This window comes from Rhamphochromis longiceps, linkage group LG22, assembly GCF_057381845.1.
Source record: "Rhamphochromis longiceps isolate RC_006_pf linkage group LG22, R_longiceps_female_GT1.1, whole genome shotgun sequence".
In the NCBI taxonomy this organism is placed as follows: Eukaryota; Metazoa; Chordata; class Actinopteri; order Cichliformes; family Cichlidae; genus Rhamphochromis; species Rhamphochromis longiceps.
This window is the reverse complement of record NC_140577.1, coordinates 626,227-652,709: the sequence shown is the minus strand read 5'-3', so window position 1 is coordinate 652,709 and position 26,483 is coordinate 626,227. Positions and strand designations below refer to the sequence as shown.

Below are 26,483 nucleotides of genomic sequence, written 5' to 3'. Positions count from 1 at the left end.
CTTTGTGATTGGGAAGTTTATGGATGTTACTGAACAATTAGAAAAGAAGAAAAGTTCCCAACTGAAATGACACAAAGTGAGATTTAACACCTGAGGTTTGTTTTCAGGACGAAGACAAACGGAAGCCCAAAGCAAATCACTGTCACTATGCTATACTTAAGTAGTACTGTACTTACGATTCATTTCTTGATTCATGAAATGAACTAACAGTTAATTAGGACACAAAGCAAGGCACCGAGCAGCTCAGCAACACCAACAGACCTGAGAGACCACAGAGTCATTTATTTCACAGAGGACCTCTGGAGGAGGCTGACAGGTCTGCAACCAGGAAACGCCTTCATGGATGGAAACACAGGATTTACAATAGGAAGGATGATCAGACTTAAAAGCATCTCAGACCTTACCTGCAGTAACATCTCGTTACCTGCAGTAACATCTCGTTACCTGCAGTAACACCTCCTTACCTGCAGTAACACCTGGTTACCTGCAGTAACCCTTCCTTACCTGCAGTAACCCCTCCTTACCTGCAGTAACATCTCCGTACCTGCAGTAACCCCTCCTTACCTGCAGTAACCCCTCCTTACCTGCAGTAACACCTCCTTACCTGCTGTAACATCTCGTTACCTGCAGTAACCCCTCCTTACCTGCAGTAACATCTCGTTACCTGCAGTAACCCCTCCTTACCTGCAGTAACCCCTCCTTACCTGCAGTAACACCTCCTTACCTGCTGTAACATCTCGTTACCTGCAGTAACCCCTCCTTACCTGTAGTAACCCCTCCTTACCTGCAGTAACATCTCGTTACCTGCAGTAACCCCTCCTTACCTGCAGTAACATCTCGTTACCTGCAGTAACCCTTCCTTACCTGCAGTAACATCTCGTTGCCTGCAGTAACCCCTCCTTACCTGGAGTAACATCTCTTTACCTGCAGTAACATCTCGTTGCCTGCAGTAACATCTCCTTACCTGCAGTAACATCTCGTTGCCTGCAGTAACCCCTCCTTACCTGCAGTAACATCTCGTTGCCTGCAGTAACCCCTCCTTGCCTGCAGTAACCCCTCCTTACCTGCAGTAACCCCTCCTTACCTGCAGTAACACCTCCTTACCTGTAGTAACCCCTCCTTACCTGCAGTAACATCTCGTTACCTGCAGTAACCCCTCCTTACCTGCAGTAACACCTCCTTACCTGCAGTAACCCCTCCTTACCTGCAGTAACATCTCCTTACCTGCAGTAACACCTCCTTACCTGTAGTAACCCCTCCTTACCTGCAGTAACCCCTCCTTACCTGTAGTAACCCTTCCTTACCTGCAGTAACCCCTCCTTACCTGCAGTAACATCTCGTTACCTGCAGTAACCCCTCCTTACCTGCAGTAACCCCTCCTTACCTGGAGTAACCCCTCCTTACCTGCAGTAACACCTCCTTACCTGTAGTAACCCCTCCTTACCTGCAGTAACCCCTCCTTACCTGCAGTAACACCTCCTTACCTGTAGTAACCCCTCCTTACCTGCAGTAACACCTCCTTACCTGCAGTAACATCTCGTTACCTGCAGTAACCCCTCCTTACCTGCAGTAACATCTCGTTACCTGCAGTAACCCCTCCTTACCTGCAGTAACATCTCTTTACCTGCAGTAACATCTCGTTGCCTGCAGTAACATCTCGTTGCCTGCAGTAACCCCTCCTTGCCTGCAGTAACCCCTCCTTACCTGCAGTAACATCTCGTTGCCTGCAGTAACCCCTCCTTGCCTGCAGTAACCCCTCCTTACCTGCAGTAACATCTCGTTACCTGCAGTAACATCTGGTTACCTGCAGTAACACCTCCTTACCTGCAGTAACCCCTCCTTACCTGCAGTAACACCTCCTTACCTGCAGTAACCCCTCCTTACCTGCAGTAACCCCTCCTTACCTGCAGTAACATCTCTTTACCTGCAGTAACATCTCGTTGCCTGCAGTAACCCCTCCTTACCTGCAGTAACACCTCCTTACCTGTAGTAACCCCTCCTTACCTGCAGTAACATCTCGTTACCTGCAGTAACCCCTCCTTACCTGCAGTAACCCCTCCTTACCTGCAGTAACCCCTCCTTACCTGCAGTAACACCTCCTTACCTGCAGTAACATCTCGTTACCTGCAGTAACCCCTCCTTACCTGCAGTAACCCCTCCTTACCTGCAGTAACACCTCCTTACCTGCAGTAACACCTCCTTACCTGTACTAACCCCTCCTTACCTGCAGTAACATCTCGTTACCTGCAGTAACCCCTCCTTACCTGCAGTAACATCTCGTTACCTGCAGTAACCCCTCCTTACCTGCAGTAACACCTCCTTACCTGTAGTAACCCCTCCTTACCTGCAGTAACACCTCCTTACCTGCAGTAACACCTCCTTACCTGCAGTAACATCTCGTTACCTGCAGTAACCCCTCCTTACCTGCAGTAACATCTCTTTACCTGCAGTAACATCTCGTTGCCTGCAGTAACATCTCCTTACCTGCAGTAACATCTCTTTACCTGCAGTAACATCTCGTTGCCTGCAGTAACATCTCGTTGCCTGCAGTAACCCCTCCTTGCCTGCAGTAACATCTCGTTGCCTGCAGTAACCCCTCCTTGCCTGCAGTAACATCTCGTTACCTGCAGTAACCCCTCCTTACCTGCAGTAACATCTCGTTGCCTGCAGTAACCCCTCCTTGCCTGCAGTAACCCCTCCTTACCTGCAGTAACCCCTCCTTACCTGCAGTAACACCTCCTTACCTGTAGTAACCCCTCCTTACCTGCAGTAACATCTCGTTACCTGCAGTAACCCCTCCTTACCTGCAGTAACACCTCCTTACCTGCAGTAACACCTCCTTACCTGCAGTAACCCCTCCTTACCCTCAGTAACACCTCCTTACCTGCAGTAACATCTCGTTACCTGCAGTAACCCCTCCTTACCTGCAGTAACCCCTCCTTACCTGCAGTAACACCTCCTTACCTGCAGTAACCCCTCCTTACCTGCAGTAACACCTCCTTACCTGTAGTAACCCCTCCTTACCTGCAGTAACACCTCCTTACCTGCAGTAACATCTCGTTACCTGCAGTAACCCCTCCTTACCTGCAGTAACACCTCCTTACCTGTAGTAACCCCTCCTTACCTGCAGTAACACCTCCTTACCTGCAGTAACATCTCGTTACCTGCAGTAACCCTTCCTTACCTGCAGTAACATCTCGTTGCCTGCAGTAACCCCTCCTTACCTGCAGTAACATCTCCTTACCTGCAGTAACACCTCATTGCCTGCAGTAACCCCTCCTTACCTGCAGTAACATCTCTTTACCTGCAGTAACATCTCGTTACCTGCAGTAACCCCTCGTTGCCTGCAGTAACCCCTCCTTACCTGCAGTAACATCTCTTTACCTGCAGTAACATCTCGTTACCTGCAGTAACCCCTCCTTACCTGCAGTAACATCTCGTTGCCTGCAGTAACCCCTCCTTACCTGCAGTAACACCTCCTTACCTGCAGTAACCCCTCCTTACCTGCAGTAACCCCTCCTTACCTGCAGTAACATCTCTTTACCTGCAGTAACATCTCGTTGCCTGCAGTAACCCTTCCTTACCTGCAGTAACATCTCGTTGCCTGCAGTAACCCCTCCTTACCTGCAGTAACATCTCCTTACCTGCAGTAACACCTCGTTGCCTGCAGTAACCCCTCCTTACCTGCAGTAACATCTCGTTACCTGCAGTAACCCCTCGTTGCCTGCAGTAACCCCTCCTTACCTGCAGTAACATCTCTTTACCTGCAGTAACATCTCGTTGCCTGCAGTAACCCCTCCTTACCTGCAGTAACATCTCTTTACCTGCAGTAACATCTCGTTGCCTGCAGTAACCCCTCCTTACCTGCAGTAACATCTCTTTACCTGCAGTAACATCTCGTTACCTGCAGTAACCCCTCCTTACCTGCAGTAACATCTCGTTACCTGCAGTAACCCTTCCTTACCTGCAGTAACATCTCGTTGCCTGCAGTAACCCCTCCTTACCTGCAGTAACATCTCTTTACCTGCAGTAACCCCTCCTTACCTGCAGTAACATCTCGTTACCTGCAGTAACCCTTCCTTACCTGCAGTAACATCTCGTTGCCTGCAGTAACCCCTCCTTACCTGCAGTAACATCTCTTTACCTGCAGTAACATCTCGTTACCTGCAGTAACCCCTCGTTGCCTGCAGTAACCCCTCCTTACCTGCAGTAACATCTCTTTACCTGCAGTAACATCTCGTTACCTGCAGTAACCCTTCCTTACCTGCAGTAACCCCTCCTTACCTGCAGTAACATCTCGTTACCTGCAGTAACCCCTCCTTACCTGCAGTAACCCCTCCTTACCTGCAGTAACCCCTCGTTGCCTGCAGTAACACCTCCTTACCTGCAGTAACCCCTCCTTACCTGCAGTAACATCTCGTTACCTGCAGTAACCCCTCCTTACCTGCAGTAACATCTCGTTACCTGCAGTAACCCTTCCTTACCTGCAGTAACACCTGGACTGAAAGCTGTCCTTCAGTCACATCTGGAATCTTTGAGGATAGAGCCAAAACTACAAATAATGAGTCCAAACACTTGTGTGAGAATCACTTGTGCCGGCATGTCGGTTACAGCCCGGTATCTCCTCAGTAAAGTTATGGTCCATGTTGGAGGAGGCGGAGCAAACCTGGGACTGGGAGTTACCAGAACTCTTCACTCTTCCTGCCTCTGATTTCACTTCGTCTATCTGTCTCTCTTCAGTCTGTAATTAGTTATTGTCATCCAGCCCTGAAACTATCGACTCGGAGAGAACTCCAATCACACTCGGTCATACATCCGTCTTCTTTATCAGCCGCTGACAGACTGTGCCGCTCTGCCTCCGTACAATTTGTCTGATTCCCTCAGAGTGTCAGTTTGATTGACAACTGACCAAACAGACCAGAACGTCAGACTGTGATAGGATCACTGAGTCGATTGCTGAGCCCAGCGCTGAGAGCCGCTGATAGCAGGAGGGCTTTAATTTTCCTCTTCTTGCTATCAATACCCCGGCGTCTTCAGCTGTAGGAGCACCAACAAACACAGCTTTTTATTCTTGTTTCTGGGAGTTTTGGTCTTGTGCAGCTTTGTGGGCTGCAGTGGGGAATGTGGAGGAGAGCATGCTGAATGAACAGGACACATGCAGCAGATTGTTCTTGATGTTATTCTGATCTCAGCTTTTAAGCTCTTAACTTCACCCAGTACTCTTAATGGCTAATAGGAGTTCAATCACACTACAGCACTGTGCAAAAGTCTTAAGTCACCATTCATTTCTTTAGATTTTGCAGGAATCCTGGAGGTTCATTATAACATATGCAAACATACATGGAATAATAATAGGCAAGAACAGAGTTTGAATATTTGGTGTGAGCAGCTTCATCCTTCAGCTCAGTGTGAACTCTGAGGCTTCAGAGGCTTAACGGACAGAAACAAATGGTCAGGCACCAGGACTGGACCGACAGACGAACTTTGAAATACCGTCAGAAAGCTGAAGAACTGTTGCTCAAGAACATTTTGCTTTTTGGAAGCAAAATATGAGCAAGCAAGCTACCTGCTGAACGGCGTGATGTCAGAACTCTGTGACTCGTGTGCATCAGACAGATGCATTAAAACCAACAGAGTGCAGATGTGCCGGCATCCTCCGTCATCACCCTTCGTCATTTACATGAATACAGTTGGGTTATGGACAGTCCAGATCTGTGCATCACTCATAGGGTTCAGATGTGAAACACATTAGGAAGATGTTCTCGTAGAGGCCGAGCTGCAGAGATCATTCACGAGTGTCGGACTGAGAGCGACACATTTGTGTCCGGCTGGGAGAAGCAGCTGACACTGGTTAGTCTCTCAGAGTAAAACGGCGCTGATGGAAGTCATCGTATTTATTCCTCACAGAGACGGAAAAGTTCGAGCACACAGGCAGCTCCTCCACTGCGACATCAGAGCGCTCTGCTGTGTCAGTTATTGAACCCATTCATGCTTTAATGTTTTCACCCGTGTCTGTCTCAGCTGTCGTCAGCACTGATGTTCGACGCCGTTCACGTGGTGGTGAGCGCCGTGCGAGAGCTGAACCGCAGTCAGGAGATCGGCGTGAAGCCGCTGAGCTGCACCTCCCCGCTCATCTGGCAGCACGGCACCAGCCTCATGAACTACCTGCGCATGGTAAACACACACAGACACACCTCACGCATTATCAGAGGAGGCCCACAGACATCTCACAGAAAGGCATTATGGGTAATGTAGAGATGAAGGGCTCACAGTTTACTGTCGTCTCAGCAGCAGCGAGCGCAGCTCTTCTTCTTCTGCTTCCATTCACTGAACAGGCCAAAGGATGGAAGTGCTAACAGCAGTGTTTCCAGTTTAAAAAGCTCAGACACTGGAGGATGAGCCAGTACAGCAGCACGCTGGTTTCACCTCTGTGCTGGTGTAGGTTTGGTTCCCATGCAGCCGTGTGGTCTCTGACATTTCAGCTTTTTAAAAGCTTTGAAAGCTGTTTTTTCCAAATAGGCAGGGACTCAGTAGAAGGCGTGAACTTGGCTGTAGGTGGGTGTGGATGCTGCTGGTATGAAACACTTCATATTTCAGTGGAAACACTGGCAGGGATTTGAGCTCGCAGCAGGAGCGTTCAGCACTGCAGCATTTAGAGGACTTGTTGGTTTTAACACGGCGAGCTGCTGCAGAGCTGCACCCGTGGAAGGAGGCCTCCTCCCTCCTTCCTTCTTTCATTTTCATGTCCATTTGATTTATTCCTGTCTTCCTCTTCCCCCGTCTTTGTCTGTCTGCCACTTCTTGTTTTTTCCATCCTCTGAGGATGCCGCTCCCTCTCTCCATTTGTTTTGCTTGCTCTCCGAGCATCACTTCATCATCTCTGCACTGAGCCTGGCAGCAACCAGAGACCGCGTTCCCTCTCCCCGTCTCTCTCGCCACATTGTTTTTGGGATGTAATTCATCTTGAGTGGTGCGCACGCACACACACACAGACACACACAGATACACGCACACACCCGTTCATAGTGTATGTGCACTCGATTACACATAACTCACATAAACTAAGGAACAAAATGCACGCTTGGCTGCACATCTCTCACACTTATTTGCACATTCCTGCAAACACACACACACACACACACACACACACACACACACACACACACACACACACACACACACACACACACACACACACCAGCAGCAGAAGCGTCACTGATCTGATGAACTGTCTGTCTCTCCTGTTGTCTCAGTTTCTATTTCCAGTGTGTGTGTGAGAGCATGTATTGATATCTGTGTGGGGACCTAAATCCCAGTTCCCATGAGCTTAAAGGCGTGTTTGAGACTCAAAGTGTCAGGGTTACATTTAGGTTATGGTGATGGTTAGGCTCGGGGTTCATTGATGGTTAAGGTTAGCAGCTTGGGAAAGCATTATGTCAATGAGATGTCCCACAAAGATATGAAAACGTGTGTGTGTCAGATTAAAGTGCAGCCTGTAATAAAGCTTCACATTGAGCTGCTGTAAACATCTTTCCCAGATTTTCTGCATCTTTAACGTGAACGCCAACGCAGTCTGTTGTTCCGTATAAAGATGCCGAGTGTCATCTAGCTGCTAACAAGTCTGTGCAGCTAATCCGGCTAACAGTTTACTGGAGAGAGAGTCCAGGGTGTGAAGCTCTCTCACCCTCAGGTTAGCACTGACAGGATGGTTTGCAGTCACTCCATGCAAAGACTGTATATAAAAGATGACTGTAGCCTTTGGGTCTGAATAGTAAAGCTGATGTGGAAGTGCCGCTTGAGCAGCAGGAGGCGACTCTGGCTGTACAAAGAAGTGTACGGCTCACTGATTTATGGCCTCCATAAGCGCCGTCCTAATGAGTCAACGAGCTCGTTTGCTAGTTTGAGGTCTTACTGAGTGCGGACATTAAGGTCCTCTTTCACTAAAACAGATGATAAAGCAGGTCATGCTTCAGGGTGGGGGGCGTGGTTAATTTTCCCACCAGGAGAAACCGCACTGATGAGCTGAACTCAGTAGTAATTTCATCTCTTTAAACTTAAATTAGCCGCCCTGCCTCAGGGCGTGTTACCTCATGATGACACATGACCACCTTAGGTGCCCGTCACAAAGATGGTGACATCAGCGGGTGATGTCACTGCAGCGTCATGCTGTTCTTTACATGTCGTTATCAATCAGGAAATAGATGTGCTTTTATTTTCCTTCTTATTCTTCACATTGAAGCTGAGTAGAATTAAAAGTAGACTAACGTTTGTATTCCATCTACTGATATTATCTTATTATTACTTTAATATAGCACAACGTTCAGTTAGCTTTGCACCTAGCTAACCTGCTAACCTGCTCTTTGGTGTTTGCCCGTGTGTCATCAGGTGGAGTACGACGGTCTGACAGGTCACATCGAGTTCAACAGCAAAGGCCAGAGAACCAATTACACCCTGAAGATCCTGGAGAAACACCCTGCAGGCCATAAAGAGGTCAGAGGTCAAATAGGGTCAAGTGGGGAGCTGACAGGAAAGAGATTAGGTCATCATTCAGCCGCAGAGATGTAAATTTGTGCCTTTAGATCAGGCGGGTGGATGAGCGTGGATGTTCTACGCAGTGACCTTAAAAGTCGTGCAGGATGCGCCGTCTGCCCTGCAGTAAACCCTTCTCTCATTCGTCGATAAAATCAGTGCAAACCAATTTTTTCCTGAAGGCTCGGCGCACATTTACGACCTCATACATATATTAAAAGGTTGCAGATCAATGGAGGTCAGCCCGGGGTCAGGTGGGCTCGTGTACCAGGGGTGAAGCTTCCCGTGAGAAGTAACGAGACAGTGCGTGATTTACGCTGCAGCTCAAACACAAGAGTGCGCTCGTGCTCCCCGGAGGATGAGCCGCTCCTTCGATAAGGTCGTTGCTTCAGGCTGCTCTGCTTCCTGCATCGAATCCAAATTGATTTTCATCCTGATAGATCTGCTGCTCTCGCTAACTCTGACCTCATTTACTCTGTGGCGTCTACTGAGGTCCAGATTCATGCATTCTAGTCAAACCCATTTAAGTTTGCTTCACATTTTCAGGAGCCGAATGGATTCACACAGTTACCTCAGCACTGTGCTGCTGTTATGGACATTATCCATGTTTCTAGTGTAATCATGAAACAATCAAGTTATTCTTTGACACAGTTTGGTCCATAATCAGCTGGACACACACACGTTTGTAGTTTTGTCTCTGCACTGCACCACACAGGACTGAAATCAAACAAAAGTGCAGACTTTCAGCTGTAATTCGAGAGTCTGTGTTTTTAGCTTTTCACTGTAACTTTAAGAATGCGGTCCAGGAGGCCACCAGGCAGCAGTGAGGTCCAAAGGAAGGAAAGCACGAGCAGCTCGAAACACGTGAAAGACACCTGAGGTGCACGAGAACCACTGAAACACTGAGAAGCTCTAACTATCAGCTGAGCCTCGGGTGTGTTTGTTTATGGAACCCAAGGAGCCAGAAATGGATGTCGATGTCAGACTTAACAGGATTGAGGATATCCCCGTTCCTGCAAATCAGAGTTGAGTTTAAAGCTGTCTGAAGCCTGAGCCGGTGCTTACACGGATTACTTATACTCTCCTCGCTGTTTCACTGCAGCAGTTTGCATGAATATTCAGTGATATGAGCACACTTCCCCTTTAATGCAACCTTACGCTTGTGTAGCTTCAGGTATCAAAGCAGCCTCATCCAGGTGGGCTTCCCAGACTACGCCAGGACACTGTGTGCTTGCAGCAGGAGCAGCGTTGGAATGAAACGCTCAACGGCTCTTTAGTATTAATGTCATGGTGGAAATCCTGCGTGATGACCCTCAGCGAATGTTTTTCAGGGGTAAACAAAGCAAAGGCAAAGATAGATGAGACATGCTGGACGTGAATTAAAGCCGAGAGGACGGAGGCGTGCGGATGGAGACGGGAGTGGTGCTCGCTCTCCATCAGCCAGTCCTCTGGGTGACAGCTCGTCTCCTCACAGCTAAAACATGCACAGCAGCGGGCGAGGGGTCGGCTAAGGTCGGGAGTTTGGGAGATGGGATAGGATTGGCGTGAGGTCAGCGTGTAGGTGTTTACAAGCTTATTTAACCCAGAGGACGAGGTGGGAGGAGCCAGATCCTCCTCTATTGATCCCAGCATTGATCCTGCAGCAGCAGCAGCGTTCAGCTCCCTCCTCCTCGTGTTTTATTATCCCAGACTGGTTTTTAATCCTTCCTCTCTGGGTCGTCTTTGTCATCTAACTCGACTGTTATGGAGACGTAACAGACGTGTGAGCACTCGCAGGTTTGTCTCTGACAGTGTTCGACCGCAAACACGTCATCGACTAATCCGTGTGTCGTGATTTATTTGTTTTCGAAGTCAAGCCGACTGTAAGAGAAAAGTCGTCTGCAGGCTTGAACAAATGGAAACTGGAGCAGTGAATTCTGTAACGTTAACCAACTGTCGCACGGCCTGTGACCTTTAACCTACGGTGCTTACGCAACATCTCCTGACTTGATAGAAAGAAAAAAGCCTAAAAGCAGACAGACACGCTGGTGATGTCATCAGACTAATGGAGGCCCAGTCTTTGGAAGAGCGTCGGCCTTTTTCTGGTCTGAACTTTGACCCTGACAGAAAAATCACGTTTTCCAATTTAGAAACACTTTTCCTCCCGTCCTCGGTCTCTCTGTTTCTGCTTCTAACTCCTCTGTCGCCCCTCCTTTAGATTGGCATTTGGTACTCCAACAACACGCTGGCCATGAACTCCACCTCCCTGGACCTCAACGCATCAGAGACGCTGGCCAACAAGTCGCTCGTCGTCACCACAATACTGGTGAGCCTTTCGTATCTGATTGTGACAAAGCGTCTGTGGTGGGTGGACCTGCTGCTCTGAGCCGCCTCTTCCTCTCTGACAGGAAAACCCTTACGTGATGCGCAAGTCCAACTACCAGGAGTACCAGGGCAACGATCAGTATGAGGGCTTCTGCGTGGACATGCTGCGGGAGCTGGCAGACATCCTGAAGTTCTCCTTTAAGATTAAGCTGGTGGACGACGGGCTGTACGGAGCGCCAGAGCCCAACGGCAGCTGGACCGGCATGGTGGGGGAGCTCATCAACAGGGTGAGTGAAGGAGGAGGAGCTTAAATTACATACAAGCTTGAGCCTTAAAATCACTTTGTTCCAAGAATTTAAATCAAATAGTGCTGAGGATGAAAACCAACACGCTCCTGTGAAGCTGTTATTTACTTTGTGTGTTCATTCAAAAATGAGCAGCGATGAACCGTCTTTACTGCCAGTGTTGGGGAGGATACATGTACCAGCATTACGTATTAAACACACAAAATACGAGTAACTGTTACAGTTACTGCTTAAATAGGTGGTATTCAGCAGTGCACGGGCAGGAATGCATCTCTTAATTGGAACTTCCCACACCACTTCACATTTAAAGAAGAAAGCGTGCAATGCAAACTCTGTTTGTCAGGGACCAGGCTGCTCTCAGCGTCAAAAGACTCCAACCCAAAGAAACATCTGGAAGTACGTTTTTTTAAACGTTAGCCTACTGCAAATAGCTTGTTTTAGTTGTGCTAGCTACCTAGGTTATGTGCCCCTTCAGTATCTTCGATGTACTATTGCTGTGTGATTTATTACTATTACTGAAGGCAGCATTACAACCTGCTAGCTCATCATGTTTGGTTCTGAAAGCAGACAGAAAACAGATCACTGATACAGAAATAGTTTTCTATTCGAGATCGCTGCAAAAAGTGCAGCCTTACCTAATGTCCACCTACTGTTACTCATTTATATTAAGATTTAAAAATCTAGTTGCTTTTGCTTTCAGAACCAAACATGATTATCTGCAGCTAGCAGGTTGTTAATGCTAACCATCAAGGCTAACAGTCTATGAACTAACCTCAGCTAACGCCAGCTAACCATGTTAGCTTGGTGTTGAGTAACCTTCAGTAATAATAATAAATCACACACACACACACACAGACACACACACACACACAGACACACACACACACACACACACACACACAGACACGCAAACACACAGACACAGACACGCAAACACACACACACACACAGACACGCAAACACACACACACAGACACAGACACACAAACACACACACACAGACACACACACACACACACAGACACGCAAACACACACACACACAGACACAGACACGCAAACACACACACACAGACACACACACACACGCACGCACGCACGCACACACACAGACACAGACACGCAAACACACACACACAGACACACACACACACGCACGCACGCACGCACACACACAGACACAGACACGCAAACACACACACACACAGACACAGACACGCAAACACACACACACAGACACACACACACACAGACACGCAAACACACACACACAGACACACACACACACACACACACACACACGCACACAGGAGTCTGATGAAAATGGGTGAAACTGGTTTAACAAGTGTCTACTCGTTAATCAATTAAGTGTTAATTAAGGAGCAGGTGGTGTCTGGGGTCCAGATAAACGCTCCTGCCTGGATCCACTCTGTTGACTCAAAGTGTAATGAGATTATCTTTCACCCGCCAAGGTGAACGCTACTGCAAACAAAGAAACTTCCACCAACAGGAAACACGAGTGTTCACGTTTGCATTGACAACAGATTCAATGAGATTAAAGGCTTTTGACTAAATGTGGGCTCGTGCACTCGCAGACGATCCGCCCTCTGCACATGCTGACAGACTGCACACAGCTCACATGGTAACTTCTGTCTGTGCATTAAGTCTCAGTGTTTAAATGTCTGCCTCTCCTCCCCATCAACACCCTGCAGGCCTCCAAATCACTACTGTAGTCTCCCATCCCACTTTATTAGGTACACCTACAGACTGTAATGTTTGATTCCTCACCGCCTCACACCGACACAGGGGAGGGGAAATTTTGTAAGCATCCTTTCACTTTTAGCCGTCTAAATTTAAGAGTCTCAGCTTGAAACGGGACCATCTCAGTTCCGTGATTTACCCGCCGAATCCCCCGCCGAGAACAAAAGCTCTATCTGGCATTCTGAGCGTCCTGCCCTCCCCCCGGGGAGCCGCTGTTAACTTGTAATGCATTCAGCGGCTGCTGCAGCCTCAACAATGACTTCTGTACAATAAGAAATCAATATTTCATTAAAAGCTGCAGAATCTCTGCACAGGCACTTCAAACATTTGGAACCAAGCTGTGCCTTTAATTGCAGCTTTGAGAGAGAGACGGCGTTCTAACCGCCGAGGCATCAGTCAGGCGTGGCGGGGACGGTCATCGGCAGCACAGGAGCTCAAATCTAACACCAGGGGGCAGTGCTTTAACTGCTGGGATTTTTTTCAACTTCCCCAGAGGTTTCTCAGGGCGGGACGTCACTCTGAGTCCGACGGCGTTCCCAAGTGTCGCGCCCAGGTTAAAAAAGCCCACAAAAACAGCCACAGTGACTCACTGCGCCACCTAGTGTTCAAAGCTGGTATTACGTAAGTTCAGGTCGAAGCTTTAAAGCTTTTAAACTATTGGACACGCTGAACCTGAAATCAGTGAGCCTGACCTGCAGAGCCACCACAGAAATGATGGACTGCAGAGATCAGGAGTGCTGCAGGAGAATGAACTGTAGTTACTCAGAGGGCGATTTAAAAACCGAGGCAAAAGCAGTAATTATGATGAGCCGAAGTACCCAGAGTGCAGCCTGAAAGACTGAATGCGGGTTTGTGGCTGGATGATGCGTCTAACAGCAGGAGATGAGCTGTGAGGAGGGACTGTGTGATGATGAAACTCGGCACCGATCACAGAGACTATCATTAGAGACAAACATTATTCCCCCACAGTGTTTCTGCTTAATGCAAAACTGTTGAACATGAATAGGATTCAGTGGAAGTCGTTGAGCTCATTAGTGAATAAATGAGGAGCCATTAGAGCAGAATAACAGAGGAGAGCTCCCGCTGTGCAGCCTCAACTCCTCCTCGTCGTGTTTCTGTTCACCAACACCTGAAATCATCCACCGTGTCTGCTCTTCTGTCACACCCTCCATCCTTCTGACCTCTGCTGGGGTCGTATCTGATTTCCTCTCAGACCTGCGCTGAACTCCTCCTCCTCCTCCTCTCTTTGATGTTGATTTCATTTCTTTCCTTCTCACTTGTTTTTCTCACGCTCCACCGGTCGATCTAAAAGCGCCTCACCTCCTCCCTCCGTCTCCTCCACTTTCTAATTCTCTGTCTCATTTGCTCGTTTAATCCTTGGTCCTCTTCTTCCTCTCTGTATCTCACCATTGAGAGCACGCCGGCGTCCGTCCCTCCCTGACGGCGTCAGAGGTCGTGCCTACAGTGATATTTGTGCGTGTTGCTAATCCGCTCTGTCTGTTTGTGTCTCGGAGCAGAAAGCGGACCTGGCGGTGGCCGGCTTCACCATCACATCGGAGAGAGAGAAGGTGATCGATTTCTCCAAACCCTTCATGACTCTGGGGATCAGCATCCTGTACCGGGTTCATCTGGTAAACTCGCCTTCGCTCTTCTATTCTTGACATCAATCACAAACTGAATGCACGACGAGGGCTGAACGAGATTTAATAAGTTCTTCACAGACGTGGAGCGTGAGCGCAGACATCAGAGACTGGTTATTTCTTCTGATGCTGGTCACACTGGTTCAAGCATGAATACCTGAGATGTGTCAGAACAGCCAAATCACAGTTTTTACGCCACATTTTTCCACAGAGCGGTTTGTGTCACTGCTTCAAACCAAGAAACCTCCCAAATAAAGCAAAACATGTCAGAGTACAGAGATAGCGTGTACACATGACGTGAGGAGTCAGTGGGGTGGTGCGATGCCGGGGGGAGGCACGTGTGACCCCGGGGAACATGCTTTTTATGCCAGAGTAGAATAAAGTGTAATTGCACATCCACTACAGTAGGTGGCAGGGTTGTTATGAAGTGCAGCAAACAAACCTGAAAAAGAAATGGAAAAATATTTAACAGCGACGAAAAGAGACGGAGATAACGGGACAAACGAAAGTGTCCTGAAAGCAGTGTTGACAACTTAGCGACTTTGTCGCTATATTAGGCGAGTTTTCAGACCCCCTTAGCGACTTTTTTCTAAAAAGCGACTAGCAACTAATCTGGCGACTTTTTCTGGTGTTATTGGAGACTTATTTATGACGTCTTTTTGACGTGAAAGCGGGTATCGCTTTTACTCTTAACAAGCAGCGGTGCTGCCGTGGGTACCTCGCCCGTGCCAAAGCGCTCACAGGCGGAGGATAGTCCTCCAGATAGTCCCCCCACTGCTATCAGGGCAGAAGACGTTCACACCTGTGCATCCAAACTGCAAATGAATCGCGCATGAGCGAAGCCGCTGCTCCCGCACTGACTGTAATGCAGTCAGGTCTTCCTTTACTCTTATGCTGTTTTGTGGATCAAGTTTAAAACTACTTATAAACACAAACACAAAGTAACTCCACCAGAGCGCCTGTTTCGGGTCACTTTTGCCAGTCCAAGCCCGGGTAAAGGAGCAGGGTTGGAATTGTGACATTAAAAAACAATAATTGCTAAAATAAATTTAATTTGTAGTTCTAAATAAACTCTAAATGCATTTAGGACGTTTTTACTCACTTTATGTCTCTTCCACGATGTTATTTCTCTCTCCAACAGTGTAGGTTACAATTAGATTAGCATGACCAGTTATGCAAATTAGGCGATGACGTCATTTAGCGACTTCTAGCGACATTTAGGACAACCAATAGCGATTTTCCTTACTGAGGAGTTGGCAACACTGCCTGAAAGCAAAGACGAGGAAATGTGCCGACGCTGGCTTCACTGTGACTTTGTAGGTTAAAGTGTTTCATAGATATGAGAAGGGCTGAGTTTGGGTTTTTGAGTCGTTAATGTTGCTGATCAATTGTATTTATTTGTTTCATTTTAATTTCAGAATCAAGTCGGTCAAAAGAAAATGTTTACAGTTTCAATAAGGATTCATTTTTTTAACGAATCCTTCCTCGGGCGCCTCAGAGCTCGCTCAGCCTCGCTGACCTGGCAGCTCGTCCCGGGTTGATAGACATCCGCGCTACCTATAAATGTGCTACAGTAGGACGTTTTGTCAAAACACTAGTCCGACGGGTCAATCAGCAACCTGCTGACCAATGAGATGAAACCTTTCCCCGTGCTTCCCTGGAACAGCGGTCTAAGTCGCACCTTCAGTCGCTAACCTCACTTGAACTGCAGCTCTCTCTGCGTAGCAGGCACTGGACCCTGTGCTCTCTGCCTCCGTGCAGCATATGAAATAATAAAACACCCACAGCACCTGTAAGGCTCATAAAAAATGCATCGCAGCACAGCACAGTGGAGCTGTCAGCACCGCAGGCTTCAAATAAGCAGACAACAGGTTTAATAAGACGTTCCAGCAGAGCTAGCTGAGTTAGCTGCACAGACCCAGACTGAGGAAGCCGCTCAGCGTCGTACCGCAGAGCAGAGAAACCCCACCTCTGTGTGGAGAACAGAGGAAGACTCAGTCTTCCTGTTAAAGTTTAACTTCTTTCTCTCCGCTGTCGCCATGTGCTTCTCCTGATGGAGTCTCGACCTCGCTGTGAGTCGCAGTCGCAGAGAAACTCGATGTGTTTGTGGAGGATTCTCGTGGGATCTTTGATATTAAAATATCAGGTTCAGTATGAACAGTCGGGTTTGCTCAGAGCGCATGAAGCCTTCTTTTTACCAGCAGCTACATGGCCGGAGCTACTGGAGGTCCTAATAACTGAAACTGAAGAGGCACAGGTGCAAATGTTTAACACCAGCACAAGCGTGTCTCATTCTGGGCACGGCTGTGATGGCTGTCTGAGACAGAACAAACCCATGTTCCCGGCGTCTGCGGCTCACACAGCATGGAGAGAGGCCCATTGTTGAAACTGTGCTCATTGCTTGGCACGCTGTGAGATCACCTGCCTCACCGCCGAGCTTGAACCGAGAGCTTGGATTGGTTACGCCTCCTGTACCTGCAGCAGGTGGAAACGCAGCGAGCTGGTGCACACGTGCTAGAACATCATCACATCGGCGACGCCAGGATGTAAATGAGGTCATAGCTCCAGTTTAACGTGTGCAGGCCCTGAAGGTTCAGATGAAATGACAGCTGACCCTTCAGGGACGCGTGCGTGCTCAGATCCATCAGGTGAATATTAATGGAGGCGCCGTCAAAGCGCCGCGGGCGGTTTGCTTTCGTCCAAAGAAGCGCTTTTTAGACGATGTTAAAGGTCCGTTTATTTCCAGGCGCCGTCTGTGGACTCGCACAAACTTTTACAAATTGAACAGCCGAGCGTTTGCACCTGTTGACACTTCCTGTCTCGCCCCGGCTCCGTCCGCCTGATGATTGGATGGATTCAGACATGGCAGTGAGGCTCTGCTGCTGGCGGCGGCGATGGCTCGGGCCACTCAGTCAAACTGTGAGTTTGGGACCGAGCGACCGCAAATATTCCTGCGACCCGAGAGATCGCGCAGGAAGAGGAAGAGCTGGGGGAGCAGATAAAAGCCGAGCCGGGGACACAGATGGAGGGCATGTTTCTTCTCCTCCTGTGATTCAGTTTGGGGGAGAAGGTGACGCCTGCTGCTGCTTGAAAAATACGAGTTTTCCAGCCTCTGAGGGAGGATCGGTGGCTCTGCGTCCCTGACTGGAATCTAAAGCAGCGCCTTCACTTCCTGTGAGTCTGACAGAAACCTGCTCAGGTTGTAGATTTTTGGGTGAACCTCAGTCTCAGGGGTTAGGACGCTTTCAGGGACGATTACACTGTTGTTATTAATTATTATTGAGTTCTCTGAGGATTGTGTAGGAGGAGGCGGAGCGAGGGGCACGTTTCCTGTTTTAGAGTCATTGTTAGTTCGATGTATTTCAGTCCTGTGTGAAATATGAAGGCAGGAGGACTAAGAAAGTCTAAAAGCGCAGGTTAACCCTCTGAAGCCCACGCGTCCAAATCACATGACCAATGCAGCAGCGAGACGCAGCCAAGTGTTGATTGGTCACGGCGTCCACGCTCAGTACACAGAAGTGTTTCGGACACGTGATGATGTGCTGCTGTTGAACTATGGACACCATGTTTGTCTCAGCTCTGCAACGAAGCGTCCGAGCGTGTTCAGGTGTGTTTCAGTCAGCCATGCGTTTAGCGGCCTGTTTTCCTGTGCATGACATCAGCTTTGTGGCATGCACCAGTGCACATGAAGCACGCTGATCCGCAAAGCATGCGTGGCTCGGAGGCGCAGCGGCAGCAGTCAGGCCTGCGTGAGCAGCTCCAGTGTGAGAACTGTCAAACATTTATTCGTCATTATCATGAAATCGTCCTCGTCTCTCCTGATGGAGCTCCTGCCCTCAGACACTGTACCTCTGCGGCTCATTAGCATTCTGTCCTCCATGTTTGACCCGGTCCGCTGTGAGAGCTTCGGTGTATCGACTCTACGATCAGTCAGCTGTTTAATGTGTGCACGGAGAGGCCGAGCTCGCGCTTCTTAAGTGTTTATTTAAGGATTAAGTTGAGCGAGAGCACATTTGTGCTCACGGCCTGCAGGCGTGATTTACGCTGTCACAGCGCCGGGCTGACGGGCAGATCCATCGCCTCGATCCGGAGGGGAGCTCCGCCCTCCCGCTCCAGTGTGGAGTGGAGAATGTGAACCGAGACGCCGTGAATGTATCCCGCTAACACCAGGCGTCTGTTATCGAGTGCAGCGGTGCTGATAGCTGATCTATCAGCACCGCTGCACACACGGGCTGGTTTATTGAGCTGAGGGGGCGTTCCCTGAAACGCCACCTTGTCATGAATCAGAATCAGAATACTTTATTGATCCCTGGGGGAAATTATTTAAATGATTTATGTTGGTGCTGTTTGATTGAACTTGAGCAGGGCGAACATATTTTAGTCGTCACAGAGCAGAGAAGGCGATCCCGGGCCTGCTGCTGAGATTTGAATCTTGCAGCTGCGTCTTCCTCTCTTTGTTTCCTATTCGAGTTCATTGATGTTAGCTTTGATTGGGGGCTTTGATGTTTGTTGTGCTTCACATTTTTATGCTGGATTTTGTATCCTTGTTTGCTTTGTTTGGGCTCATTTGTTCCCTTCACTGTTCCCTTGTGGTGGCGTTTGAGTTTACACCGATTTCTTCAACAGCGTAACAGGCGATGTTTAGCCGACTGTCTACAACATCAGTGCACGATGTGAGTACGTCTGTGTGCGCACATGTCGGTGTGCAAACTCACACAAGCCAACAGGAATTAAATCTCAGAAGTCCCGAAGCAACTGAATACACAATCCAATCGTGTCTGCAGGCGTCAACAGCTTTATGTGCTTTGTAAACACACACACTCATAGCTGCGTGTGTGTAAATAGCTCGCGAGCACACTTGAAGATGGTAATCTGTTTAATTGCTCAAGCTGTTGACTTGTGCACACACATTAGAGAAGAAGAGCCATCGTGTTTACCCCTGCTCTCCCCCCCCCAGCGCTGAACACTACAAATTTAGGGGGGGGGCAGGGATAGCTCAGTAGGTAAAGTGGTCGCCCCATGATCGGAAGGTCGGCGGTTCGAATCCACTTAACGGCTACCCTGAGGTACCCCTGAGCAAGGTACCGTCCCTACACACTGCTCCCCGGGCGCCTGCTTAGTGGGCTGCCCACTGCTTCACTGAGTGAATGGGTCAAATGCAGAGAAAAACAAGTAATTTCCCCATGGGGATCAATAAAGTATCCATTATTATTATTATTATTATGTCTGCTGCTGCTCCCAATTCATTAGTGCTCGATATATCATCACTGCCCTGCTCTCTGAATCTGAGGCACAGCGTTTCACTGCGATCGTGTGACGCCGTCGCTGAGCAGACGCCGGCTGATTGCGAGGAGAGGAAGCGGCGTCGTTAATATTAGAGCTGCTAGCGGCACACGGCTCTAAATACAGACGCCTGTAAAACAAGACAAGTGTAAATACAACACGATAACAAGCTTCAAGTTAAACTTGTATCTCCTCAGTCTGGATGGTCTCATGTCCTCCTCGTGCTGACACATCTGCCTCCATGGGTCTCAGCCAGGTTTAGCACAGGCTAAAGTTCCTAAAAGTTCCTATCGCACACATTTATTCAGGGTCAGAGGTTAGATTTCTTTTATTTGTGCATGTGGTGAATTGCACCATGGCTTTGTGTGTTCCTGCATAAGCTTGACTCACTTTTGAAGCATCTCGATTTTCAGAGCCAACAGCGGGCAGATTTGCTAATGCTAGCTAGCGCTGTGACTGTGTAGTAGTGATGTGTCGGTCGCGAACGAAACGGCTCTTAGAGTCGGATCTTTGACGTGAACGACGTGAGCCTTGTGCTTTATGCTGGGCAGAGGGGGAGGGGCGGTAGTTACACTCAGTAGCACAGGAACAGAGCGTGAGGGAGAGAGAGCCAGGGACAACAACGTCACATTAGAAAGGTATAGTAATCATCCACAACTTGGTTGCAGATGATAAAGGATTCAGAAAGTTTATTCATGCAGGTCCATATGACAGAGAATATGCATCTTCTGTTTGTTTTCATAGTTTAATTTATATTTAATTGTGTTGTGTTTGCAGTGTTTTGTGTTGTTTCACTTTAAATTTGTTTAAAAGGGAAAAGCTGAAAATTTAAATAGTTAAAAGTTGAAATGTGAATAGTTGATTTTTGTATTATATGATTTATTTATTACATTTTATGTGGAGTGAATAAATAAAAGTATATTTACGGTACCCTAGAGACAAAGCACGTACAAACTCCAAAACACAACAGAAGTGCTCCAGGATGCTAGGGGGCAGTGTTGAGCTTTTGTTACCTCGTGGCTGCATAAATACAGGCCATTTACCATTTGTGTATAAATACACAAACAATACACACATGCTTTCAATTGTGTAATTTAAGTGATCTAGGTAGTGTCGGGAAATCAGTTTCACCCCGGTTCTTTTTATTCCTCAGGCTTCCAGAGATGCACCGGACTCAGTAGTCATTTCACAAAACCTTTATTCATCTCATTTAAGCATGCATCTTCTAGAAGGGAAGACTTGCCAGGCCGGTGCCCCTCTGCAAAATCTTCACTCCTTTGTCTGTGAAACACAGTTTTGTAGGAGCGACTGTATCATACAACCCCCACGGTGTGCTGCAAACTCTGTGTCTGTGCCTATGTGCACGAGCACGTGAATGCCTGTGTGTGCGCGTACCCGTGTGTCTATGTGAGTGCACGTAAGTGAATGGGCGTGTGTGCGTAACAGTTAAAGCACTATGTGCGTAGGGCTGCTCGATTATGGCAAAAATGATAATTACGATTATTTTCACTGAAATTGAGATCGCGATTATTTGACGATATTTATTTAACCCTTTAAGACCTACTATAGAACCAAGTCCGCCAGAGCTTATATTATTTTTTTTACATGTTGTAGTGCCGTTTGTGGGAGCATTTCAATTTGCTATACAACTGTTATAGCCCATATTTTAATAATATGTATGCATTAAGTCCATAGTAACTACATTAATTGCAAAAAAGTGCAATAAACTACAAAAAAATTGAAAATCGTTTTTGTTTTTTACATATATTTCTACTTGGAGAAATTTAAGAGGCTTATCCCTCAAAACTTTAAATACAAAAAAAAGTTGCAAAAAATTGTTTACAACAACAGGAAATTTATTTTGAGTGTCTTCATAGTTTTATTTTGGAGATACACCAATTTTTATATACTGCAGGAAAAACGAAAAAACAATCCTATGATGCAAATTTGCAAAGAAAACAGCAGGTGCATCAAAATAAACTATTTCCAGCAGTGCAATTCGAGTTCTAAGCATCCCAGCAACTATTCAGAAAGGTCAAACATGACTTATAAAAACACCAGTATAGGCTTTTAAGGCCTACAAGTAAAAAACTACAATTTCCGCGAAAATGACGTCACTTCCGGTTTCGGCCAGGAAATGGCGGACATGCGACGACGTCTGTTTCACTGTGGGAAGTGTTAAGAACAGCTGATAGGAACGGCAAAGCGTGTTTCTGGAATATTATGTTTTTGTTGCTGCAAGCGCTTTTTATGCAATTTTTGCAAAGCTATATGTGGAAGGAAACCGTGACCGAGGACAAGCTGATGGCATAAGATGTAAGTACAACTCCTCCGGTTTCATATGCAAAACAAATTATTGCGCTAGCTTACACGGTTCAGGTTCTACAGGGATTTAAAAATAGTTACACAACACGGAGCGTGCTGCTCTGACCGGCTTTAAAGGGTTAACAATGACTTTAAAAAAATAATATAACATAGTGTGCAACACCACTGAAGTTTTTTTACCTCTCTTTTCAACCAGCGGCAGTCACTCTCCTCTCCAAATAACTTCTGCTTAGCTTTCCGAGCTTCCCTCGGGTCCTCTTAATCAGCGGTCTCCAACCTTTTTTGCGCCACGGACCGGTTTATGCCCGACAATATTTTCACGGACCGGCCTTTAAGGTGTCGCGGATAAATGAGGGAGGGGCTAATAATCGGCTCAGTCATTTTTAATGATCGTTGAAAGCCCAGATCGTAATCGTGATTAAAATTCGATTAATTGAGCAGCCCTATATGTGCGTATATCTCTATGTACGCGCCTTCCTGAGGGTCATAAAAGTCCATCTCCCTTCCAAACCGAAGTTATTCAGTTACAAACTTTGAGACTCCCACCCAGGCATGCCCTGAGGAATTTCCACTCAACATTAACCTCTCTTTGTCTCACTTTCACAGTTCAAACTGGGGGAGGGTCTCCTAGAAATCTACTCCTAAGTTTATGACACACTCAGGCCTTTATTACATCCAGGGCAGTGTCAGAGTCTCTACAATAATTCTACATCCTGTCTAACACATTTCTAAACTCTAAATTAGGCTACGCATATCTTCAGTAGCTGTTTTGAAGTTCAGTTAACGCTAGAAACGTGTTTTGTCTCTAGGGGCCACCGTGTATATTTTTATATAAACATATATTAATAAAACCACTTTTTCTTTTACATTAGTAATTCCTTTTGTGCATAATTTTATATTATTGTTAATAATAAATAAATTAAAGCAACAAAACAACCTGAAGAGCCGAAACCCTATCACTACTGTGTAGGTCAGGGGTCGGCAACCCTGGGCACGCGCTCACTTTGCGCCAGAAAGAGGAAACCAGCGGATGTCACGGTAAACAACAGCAGCACGTTTAAGCTTGATCAGCTGTAGTTAGAATTTATTTAATACTACTTTCTAGTATCAGCTGATGTTTGCTGGAGCCACAGCTGTAAAGCTGCTGGTCATGATGTCGGTTTGGATATGTGGTGAGAGGGAAACATGAAGATGAAACCAGGAGATGTCCTTACTGAACCATCAGAGCTGAACAGGTGATGGAGAAACAGGTTTACCTTTTAGGTGACATGGATGAGTTGAAGTTATGAACTGTTTCTGAGAGACAAATAACACCAGGATCCTTTTCTAAGCAGCTGACAGCTGGTAACTGTGCAGGGGCGGGTCTAGCAAAGTGTTGCCAGGGGGCAGGTAGGGCATTAACAGGGAGAGGGGGGCACAAAGAAATACTTTTCTTTCTTATTCACATTTAAAATATTTAGCTTTTATTAAATAATTATCTAAATCTTACAACCAAAGTTTTTATCTGACGTAAAATGTATAGAAATCATACATATACCAACAAGACTGTACATCACTGTCACAGTAGCGTCTGTTTACATTGTTGTGAGGAGACCATAAACAGCATTTGTATTTTCTGTTGTACACTTCATTTGCTGTTATGGATAAAAAGTCTTTTTTTGTTTCAAAATAGCTGATTACTATTCGCTGACAGCTGCCAACATCTGTGAACACATATAAGTGTGTAACTGTTATATTATTTATTGCTAATGCAAACATACGGCACATTGACTTCTGAGGAAATTTTAGACAGCACTCATCATCAAAAAGGTTGCCGACCCCTGGTGTAGGTGGATGGTAGACATCGTAACGGCCAGGTAACACGTGAGACTGTAAGTCGCCGTCACGAGGGCACACCTGCATGTTTGCACGTGTACACGTTCCAACCTTATTTCCACCATGGGTCTTCTTGTCGATGAAAGTGCTCCCTCATTATAACGCAGATTTTTTTTTGTGCAATTTTTCTTTTTTCTTTTTTTACAGCACATTGTGTTCTGCGTCCTGATTGGCTGTAGACCATTGTCAATCAATCTCATGCCGTGTCTCCTGTACAGTGCAGAGTGCGTTCAGCTTGTCAAATTTACATCAATCTTAGACCCTAGCAGTGCTGCACTGTATGTGTGTAAGTTTCCTCCCAAAGAAACGCAACAATGTTTGGTTTCATCCTATAATACTGGACTTATTTTTCTACAAAGGTTTGAACTTTGAGAGTTTAAACGAGAGAAAAGTGAAAACGTTCATGCGTGTCTGAGTGTGTAAAGCATGCTGTGACGGGTTTTACAGCCTTAAAACATCCATAATGACTGTAAAAAATAAAGTTCATGGGTTTCACCTGTCGCGGGTTATTTTTAGAACATAACTCCCGCGATAAACGAGCGACCGCTACATATTGATGGATGGCGCGGGGCCGGCACTGTGTCCTCACATCGAGAAAGTCGTGGGTTTGAATCCGCCCGGGTACTCGGGCTTGCTCCCACAGTGGGGTTAGCCTAATTAGCTGCCTGCCTGTGTTAGACCTGTCCAGGTGTTCTCTGCCCCTCGCCCCCTTGTGTGTTGGGTTAGGCTCCACCCCCCTCGACCTTGTGCTGAATAAGCAAGACGGGATTCTTCTTACTGTCCAACCAACCAGAGCTACGCTGTATTGCAAACACAGCTCCCGTAGGAACATTTTCTTTCAGTCGCCAGTGAAGTCAGGAATGCTGGATGCAGCCGCTGTCACCTGCTCTTGTGCCCGGGATGTTTGATTGGGTCTGAGCCACATCACACGATCGTTTCAGCTCTGCCAGCCTCATGAGCTGTTTCTGAAATGAGCCAGAATGGACAGAAATCAGAGCCTGAATAGATTGCCTCTATTACAGCTCCAGTCATCTGCTTTAATTGAGTCCAATCTGGGAGTTCCTGCTCCCCTCACTGCCAAATCCTTTTTCCAGCAGATGGGGGGTGATGGAGGCATCGCAGACAGCAGGCCACGTGATGAAGCGGGTCAACGGGAGGCGTCCCATCAGGGAGCGCTGGCTGACGCTCGTTAGCGCTTGAAAAGCTCGTCAGTGTAATTTTGTGTTCTGTTGTTTTTGTTGTGTTGTTGGAATTGCAGGTTCAAAGTGAACGAGCGCTTTTTGTTCCAGGAGCGTCATTTTCCAAAATGCACAGCTGTCAGTGTGAAGGTGTTTCAGAGTGTGCTGTGATTGGCAGACGGTCATTATCACAAATCGCCGTCCACGGCAGGAAGCTGTATCCTACCCTTTACAGACTGTAGATGAAGCACGAGAGCAGGCGGAGACCCGACGTTCCCGGTCAGGAATGCCGTGGTCATGTGATCTGTGTGTGTGTTTCAGGGTCGTAAGCCGGGCTACTTCTCCTTCCTGGACCCGTTCTCTCCGGCTGTCTGGCTCTTCATGCTTTTGGCTTACCTCGCCGTCAGCTGCGTCCTCTTCCTCGCAGCCAGGTAAGACACCTGTCTGTGCGTCAGCGTCCTAATTTTACCTGCAGCATGTGTCTGCGTTTCAGGAACAGTTTTCTAAGGTGGGCCATAAATCGCTGACGCGCTCTGCACGCCATCCAGGACTTTGTATCGAAACTTTATTTACAGTCACAGCTTCAGACGCTCAGCTCTGCTTGAGCTGACAGAGACAAACCAAGCATTCAGCCACAGCACACAAAAAGTCATTTTATCATAAAGTCGTGATTTGATGATGTCATCAGCTGCTTAGTGATGACATCATAACGAGCTGCACTTCAGAGTAAAAGCATGAAGAGAACAGCTTTAATCTGTGTTTAACTGTAACATGTGAGCAGAGAGTAGGAGGGGCACGCCTCTTCATCTGCTCCGTAACACACATGTTCAATCAGCCAATCACGTGGCAGCGCTCAGGGCGTTCATGCAGGTAGACACGGTGACGATGACCTCAGATCATCTCTGGTTTCTGATCTCAGTCCAGCAGAGCAGCTCTGGAGAAATGTGTGATGATGTCATGATGATGTCATGTCAACATGGACTAAAAATAAAGGAAAAAGGGGGTCTAATGAGGACAGGCCAGGTGTACCTAATGAAGTGTCCGGTGTCATTATTTCTGCCTGGGCTGATTTACAGTCTTCGCCTCACCTTGTGCAGGTGAGAGGCGAGTCAAAGCCGCGTCACGCAGCAGGAAGCGTGGCAGTGACCAACCCGGCGTAACCGGAGGGTGTCCCGTTTCTGTTGAAGATCGACATAGAGTAAAAATATGATGTAACATTAATGGAAGGCTAATGCTAAAATGACTCCACGCAACAGTCGTGCGCTCCAGCTGAGCGTCTAAACA

The 26,483-nt window shown here is 47.3% G+C and overlaps 1 protein-coding gene across 1 annotated transcript in view; it reads left to right on the top strand.

Annotated features, from left to right (window-relative positions):
* The window catches only part of LOC146643012 (glutamate receptor ionotropic, kainate 5-like), a 220,118-nt gene that overhangs the window by 175,217 nt on the left and 18,418 nt on the right, over positions 1-26,483 (top strand). The window contains exons 10-15 of the mRNA XM_085395464.1: positions 6,022-6,174; positions 8,386-8,490; positions 10,727-10,834; positions 10,917-11,120; positions 14,416-14,529; positions 25,521-25,630. Coding sequence (XP_085251590.1) covers positions 6,022-6,174; positions 8,386-8,490; positions 10,727-10,834; positions 10,917-11,120; positions 14,416-14,529; positions 25,521-25,630 — 794 coding nt within the window. The remainder of the gene's footprint in view (positions 1-6,021; positions 6,175-8,385; positions 8,491-10,726; positions 10,835-10,916; positions 11,121-14,415; positions 14,530-25,520; positions 25,631-26,483) is intronic.